This window comes from Oryctolagus cuniculus, chromosome X (genome assembly GCF_964237555.1).
Source record: "Oryctolagus cuniculus chromosome X, mOryCun1.1, whole genome shotgun sequence".
Taxonomy (NCBI): domain Eukaryota; kingdom Metazoa; phylum Chordata; class Mammalia; order Lagomorpha; family Leporidae; genus Oryctolagus; species Oryctolagus cuniculus.
Window position 1 is genome coordinate 131,798,352 of NC_091453.1, and position 7,462 is coordinate 131,805,813.

At 52.4% G+C, this 7,462-nt stretch overlaps 1 protein-coding gene across 1 annotated transcript in view; it reads right to left on the minus strand.

Annotated features, from left to right (window-relative positions):
* Positions 1–866: 866 nt before the first annotated feature.
* The window catches only part of PNMA6E (PNMA family member 6E), a 9,739-nt gene continuing 3,143 nt past the window's right edge, over positions 867–7,462 (minus strand). Inside the window, exon 2 of the mRNA XM_017340195.3 lies at positions 867–4,240. Within this exon, the coding sequence (XP_017195684.1) occupies positions 2,102–4,231 (2,130 nt within the window). The 5' untranslated portion in view covers positions 4,232–4,240 and the 3' untranslated portion in view covers positions 867–2,101. The remainder of the gene's footprint in view (positions 4,241–7,462) is intronic.

Sequence of the window (7,462 nt, forward strand, 5' to 3'; positions counted from 1 at the left end):
TTGCCCACCATGCCTGCCTAAGTGGTCCAAGGGCATCTCAGGGCCCTTAGCAGGAAGTCTCACAACCCCCCATCCCCCAGAGTGCTGCCATGGTCTCATCTTCTGCAGTGTCTCTCCATTTGGGGCACAAAAATGCCAAGCTTGGACCCTTCTCAGAACCAGGGTTAAGTGCCAAGCCCTTGGCCTTGTTTTTAAAAATTAGGCTGACAGCCCTGGCATGTTGGATTCCTACGTAAGCAGTAAAGTGAAACACAAGTCCAGCCCTTCAGAAGGCTGTGCAGGCATCAGCCTGCTCATCCCCACACCTGCAGAGCAAGTGCCCGTTGGCAGTGGAAGGGTTATGGCCACCGTTAGCTCCATTCTCCCAGAAGAACCACAAGAGTCGGAGATCTGCTGGTGCTCAGTAAGCTGCCACTGGGGCCACAGGGGGAGATTTTGAGAATCTCAAATCTAAAAACATCCAGGGGTTTCAAAAACCCTGTCACTGACACTGCTTCCCCACAGGGGTGCTGTGAGCCTTTGGGGCACAGCCCAAAGCTCTGACATCACTCACGTTCAGCCATCCTGAACCCCAGGCACTGACCGCCAGTAGCATCTTACGCCACATCAAGGAAACAACCAGCACCACCTGCAAAGATCTTCAAAAGCCCCGAAGGACAGGACCACCCTGGCCACACAACTCACCTGTAACATAAAACCACCACCCTCATCACGCCCCGGCCTGCAGACGGTAGCATTCATCTGTCACTGGAAACGTCTCCAGTGGGCGCCGGGCACTTCCTCCACTCCTCCGCCATCCCATCCCCAGCCCACCGCCCCCTGAGGCGCCCACAGCAGAGGGGAGACAGCTGGAACATTAAACAAGCTTTATTGAACAGAAACACTACAACCATTGAAGAGAAGGGACGATGACATAGAGGGTAACTCCTGACGGTCACTGGAGGCCATGGGTCCCGGGCCTCCCTCCTCCAGGGTTCCTCATTTGCCCTGCACACCAGGGCCCTCCCATCTTGTTCTCCCCTCCTGAGGGCCCCAGGATCTGCCCCTCATCAGGACAAGACGCAGTCACTGCAGGGGTCCCCTGACCAGCTGGGCATGGTCCTGCCCATGGCCCACACGGGAAGTCAAGGGACACAGGAAACACTACAGGGAATGTCACATCAGGCTGGGAAACTGAGTCACAACTAACTCAGGGGGCAACATCAGAGCACAGTCCCTGTGGAGCCTCATGCAGCCCCCAGTCCATCGCCGGTTCAGTTCTTCCTCCTCTCCTCACCATCGCGGTCACCATCACAGTGGGAGCATCGGTTGGCTGCGCCCTCGGCTGTCTTTCCTGCTGCCTCCTGGGACTGGGCTCGGGGTCTCTGGGGAGGAGCTGCTCGGGTAAGTGCACACACACACACACACACACTCTGCAAGAACAAGCGGCAGTGGCCTACGTCTGCAGCGAGAAAGCAGAGGCGGGGCTCACCACACGCGATGGGGATGGGCAGGGCCTTGGCACAGGCCGCACAGGCCAGGACCTCCAGCCTGGGCACACACACACCTCCTGGCCTGCACAGAACGGTGGTCGGTGCGGCAAGGGACGCTGACTTGACACGTGGGTCACTACGGGGCCTACACAGGTAAGGGTGGGCTCCCCAGGACAGGGAGCAGCCTGCCCCAGGGGTGGTGAATGGGTCGGGGGCCCCCTGGGGAGCCCCAGGCAGCTGGCACCCTTGAGATGGTCTCTCCCCCCAACCCCATGTCTCGCAGGCCCAGGAGGGTGGCCAAGGTCCTCAGGTGCTAGGCCCTCAGGGGCATTTCCAAACTGGCCACCTGAGTTGTCAGGCGTAGGGCTAAGGTTGGGGCTACCATGGGGAGGGGTGCTCCTCCCAGCCCCATGTGGCAGCAAACTATCGCATTTGGGTCACCTAAAATGGCAGCTGGGAGTGGACAGGGCCCCTTGGGGGAGATGGGAGGCCGGGGGCATGGACTGGGCAGGGTGGGGCCTCGCGTGGACCATGGTACCCTCGTGGGGTGAGGGGGCACCCTGGCCTGGCCTCCCCCCCTCCAGGGCTCTGTGGCCAGTGAGGGGAGGAGGCCCCAGGGCCTTCTGAGCCTATTTGCCCGGCGAGGACTCGGGGGAGCTCATTTCCCCAGCCCCGCCATCGTTTCCCGACTCTTCCAGGGCAGGCCTGAGCCCCTCCTGGGGAGGCCCCTTGGCCTCCTGGTCTCCTCCCTGGGCAGGGGTTTCTGGCCCCCAGCTGGGATCGCCTAGGCCCGCTCCAAAAGCACTGCCCATGTGGGCTGGGGTGGGGCCCCCGGGGGCCTCCAAGGCTCCTGCCTGACCAAGTGCCACAGGGCTGAGAGGATATGCACCTTCCTGGGTGGCAGAGGGGCCCTCGGTGGCCTCCTCAGTAGCAGAGACAGCCTTTGTGGCCTCAGCAGCAGCTTGAGGGTCAGCAGCCAGCTGGGCGGCGTCTTCTGCGGCTGGGGAGGCCTCGGCTTCATCGGCACTGGGAGAGCCACCGCCTTCGGCAGCAGATTCCCCCAGAGGGGCTGCCGCCTCGGCATTCTCACCAGCCAGGGCAGCCTCGGCAGCATCTCCATGGGCGGCGCCAGCTGGGGCAGCGGCTGGGTCTCCATCATGTACTTGGGCCCCTTCCTCACCCTCCAGTTGCTCATTTCTAAATAGGGTGCCCTCCCACGCCTCTGTCTCCCGAATCAGTCGAAGCAGCCCCACGAAGCCAGGTGGCCTCCTCTCGAGCCGCAAGCTCCTCAGTTTGTTCTGCAGCATCTCATTCGGGCGGGCCCGCATCAGCACCTGCCGGGTGCGCACCTGGTCAGCCATGCTGGACTGGATGGCCCCCTTCTCTATGGCCACCTGCAGAAGGCTTTCCAGGCGCATCACGTACGCAAAGAGACTCTCCTGAGGCCGCTGGGAGCAAGTCAGGAACTTCAGCCTGGAAGTCATCCGGGTATCCTTGTTCCCAAACACCTGCACAAGCACAGCCAGGCAGTCCTGTGCGGGGGTGTCAGGATTTTCATCCAGCACCCCACATATGAGATCCAAGGCAGAGCCACCCAAGCTCTCCACCAGCCGCCTCCTTCTCTCTCCTTCAGATATGTGGCGCCACAGGTAAAGCATGTCATTGGCATGGTCCAGCCAGCTCTCAAAGGGCTCTTCCCCACAGTTGGGCCCTTCCAGCCCAGAAAAGGTTCTCAGCTCCTGGTAGGCCATGTTTTCCAGCACCGGCTGCAAGGCCTCCCTCCACTGGTGGGCCCAGGCTTCGGCTTCATCTGCAGCTCTGTCCTCATCTGGAGCTCCTGCCTCACCTGCCGCTCCTGCCATACCCACAGAGCCTATTACACCTGCAATCCCCGTGTCACCTGCCGCTCCCTCCTCATCTGACACTTCTTCTTCATCTGCAGCTCCTGCCCCGCCTGCAGCTTCTAAAACACCTGCAGCTTCTTCCTCACCTGCAGCCCCCTCCTCCCCAGGAACTCTGGCCACACCTGCCTCACCTGCACCTCCTATAGCACCTGCATCTCCTCTCTCACCTGCAACTCCCATAATACCTGCAGCTCCTGCCTCACCTGCACTTCCTGCTATGTCTCGCTCACCCGCACCTCCCATAACACCTGCCTCACCTGCACCTCCTATAACACCGACGGCTCCTGCCACACCTGCGGCTCCTAGGACATCTTCCTCACGTGCACCTCCCATGACACCTGCCTCACCTGCACCTCTTCTAACACCTGCATACTGGGCCTCACCTGCAGCTCCTCCCGCACCTGCAACTCCTGCCACACCTGCAGCTCCTCCCTCACCTAAAGATCCTTCTGCATGTGCAGCACCTTCCACACCTGCAGCTCCTGTAACACCTATACCTCCTGCCACTGCCTGCCCCTGGGGCCCTCCAGGGAGACCAGGTCTATTGTCCAACTCAGAATCAGGGGCCTGGGGCAGGAAGACCACAGACCAGGGTCCCCCCTTGCCTGGAATCTGCCGGGGGATCAAGTTCCGGTTTAAATACTCAGCAAACTCTACCAGGGCCACCTTGGCCCCCAGCTCGTTTCTGAAGACCTTGGCAAGCACTCGGAAGCGGCCCAGGGCCCACAGGGCAGCGTGCACGGCCTCCTGGAATTCCTCTTCCTCACAGTCGGCAGGGATGCCCAGGATAAGCAGAGACCTCTGGGCGTTGACGCCCATCCAGCCGCACCAGTCCAGCAGCATCTCCAGCGCCATGGCAGGGACCTGGGGGGAGGCAGTGTGATCAGTCGGGGAGGGTGCTGACCGGTGCAGTCTCACTGGGACCTGTGAGCAAGCACAAAGCGGAGGAAGGGAGGTGGGTGCCAGACAGCCCATCCCACTGCATAGCTATTCCCCACAGAGTGGGAGGCCCAGAGCGCTTCCTCTTCATTTTATTTATTTGATTTTAGAGAAGCTGTTTGAGAACAAATTAAATTTGTTTACAAGATACAGAGCTAGTGATATTTTCTATTTCATCTGGCATCAGTTTTAGTAAGTTGCTTTGTTTTTCCAAAGAACTTGCAACTTTAAGTTTTCAAATTTTTTTTCACAAATTTGTTCATAATACTCCTTCGTTATGTTTTTAATGTCTGTACAATCTTTAGCAATGCCCCTTTTCATTTCCAATACTGGTGATTAGTGAGTTTTTTCTCTATTACCTTGATTAGTGTTCCTAAGATTTATCAATGGTATTATTCTTTAAAAAGACTAACATCTGGGGAAATCCAAGACAGCTGAATAAGGTTTAGCCACACTAACTTCAGCTGCTCTGGCATACTAAAAGAACAAAGAAAGGACCACATTTCCAGGGGTCTGATGGAAATTTTTGTCGAAGAAGTGAAGAAGAAAAGAAAAAAAAAAAAGACTCTGTGGAACAAGAGGAGAGAGCCTCCATCTGACTATGTCAAGGTAGGAAGAAATCGCCGCTTGCCCCAGCACTCACAGTTTCAGCTGAGAGGGAATTCTACAGTCAGCCACTGACTTTGACTTCAGCCTGGGGAGCACTGGGTCTGTAAAACTGCCGGGCTTGGAGGAGGGAAGCCACATTGCTTCTTTTCCCTCTCCCACTCCTACAGGGTGCCATACACAGCAACAAAAAGTCACAAAGCGTACCTCTGTTCTACCAGCATCAAAGTCAGGGCAATGTGTGGGGCAAAGGACAGATACCCCACATCCTGCAACTGTAGGAATTTGGGTGATTTTGCCCTAGACATACACTTACACATTCAACATGAGCCAGGAGGGATTCACTTTAGCTTCTGGGGGCTAACACCAGAAGCAGCCCATTAAAAATCTGTTCCCACACTGGGGAATCTGGGTCATGACCCCACTATACCCTGCAACACCAGAACTGTAACAATCAGTTCTAAATATCACAGTACCACTGCAATCTACCTGGTGTACCTAGAGAAGAACCAGCCTGCATTCCACCACTCTGGACTCCTACCCTCCAGAGCAAAATCTCCTATACACCTAGTAGTCAATCTATAGGGCTGGAGCAGGGTCCAGTTCATATCCCCTCATCCTAGGACTAAGGCTTTTGGTGTTATAAGCTATAGCACCAGTTGGACTCTCCTGGCAGACCTGAGGAAGGGCCCATCTGTATCACACAGTCCTAGAGCCACAGCAGTTGGTGCCACAAGGCCCAGCATCACTCAGGCTTGCCAGTAGCATCAAGAACAAGGTCCTTGCTATCACAATCACCAGGGAGACTCACATCAAACTCTCTGTGGATCAAAGACACACATAGGATACCCATATTCATCTCAAAGCCATACTTCTCCCCCTACAAACTGCAGCAGACTAGACCATTGTGTCACTTACAGACACAACTGACATAGATTAAGGCAAAAGAAATCAGAGACTACATTCCTACGTACACCTAGAATCAAATCCAAAGCCACAAGCCAAGTGATATCCTGCATTCCAGCTAAACCATAAACTCTTTTACAATAAAACCTACTCCATACAGAAAAAGGGACAAATATACCACATGGGCAGATATCAACATAGGGACACAGGAGACATGAAGAAACAAGGTAGCATGACACCTCCAAAAGAACAAATTAATCCTCCAGAACTAGGTCCTCAACTGAAGGAAATCTACAAAATGACAGATATACAATCCAAAATAATGATTGTAAGGAAACTCAACAACATGCAAGAGAATACAGATGGAAAGATTAAAGAAATTAGAACAATCAATGAATGATATGAATGAAAATACTGCTAAAGAGATAGAACACTCTAAGAACCAAATAGAAATTTTCTAGATGAAATTTTCAATCAGTGAAACAAAATATATATATGTGTGTGTATATATATATATATATATATATATATATATATAACCGAGAGCTTCAACAGCAGAATAGACCAAGTGGAGGAAAGAATTTCTGACCTAGAGGACAAGTCTTTTGAAAAAAACCAATCAGGGGCCAGCACTGTGGCACAGTAGGTTAATCCTCCACCTGTAGTGCCGGCATCCCATATTGGCACCAGTTTGAGTCCTAGCTCTCTGCTATGGCCTAGGAAAGCAGTGGAGGATGGCTCAAGAGCTTGGGCCCCTGCACCTGCTTGGGAGACCTGGAAGAAGCTCCTGGCTCCTGGCTTCGGATAGCCCAGCTCCAACTGTTGCACCCATTTGGGGAGTGAACCAGCTGATGATGCAAGACCATTCTCTCTGTATTTCCCTCTCACTGTCTGTAATTATAGCTCTCAAATAAATTATTAAAAAGTCAACTTCCATCAGAATTTAAAAAAAAAGAAAGAAAAAGCCCAATCAGGAAAAAATAAAGAAAAAATCCTTAAAAAGAATGAAGAAAGTCTATGCAAAATATAGGATACCATCTATAAGGAAAAAATTGTTGGGACTCTACTAAATGAAATAATAGTTGAAAATTTCCCAGGTCTTGTAAGAAACAGACATCAAGAAACAAGAAGCTCAAATAAACCCAAGCAGACTCAACCAAAAAAAAGATCTTCTCCAAGGCATACTGTAGTCAAACTGTCAAAATTTAAAGACAAGGAAAGAATCCTAAAAACAGCAAGAGAAAAGCATCAAGTTACATATAAAGTAAAACCAATCAGATTAACATCAGCTGTCCCAGCAGAAACCCTTTAGGCCAGAAGAGTGGAATGATATATTCAAGGTCTTAAAAGAAAAAAAAACTTCCAATGAAGAATTTTATTCCAGGGAAGTTATCCTTTAAAAGTGAAAAAGAAATAAGATATTTTCCAGATAAGCAAAAACTAAGAGAATTTAAAACCACCACACCAGACTTACAAGAAATTCTGAAGAATGTCCTGCATTACAACTACACATGAAACATGGCACCATCAAATTCACTAACAGAGCAGGTAGAATTGGTATCCAATCAACAAAATGCCAGGTCTTAGTTCTTATGTATCAAAACTAACCTTGAATATACATGGATTAAATTCTCC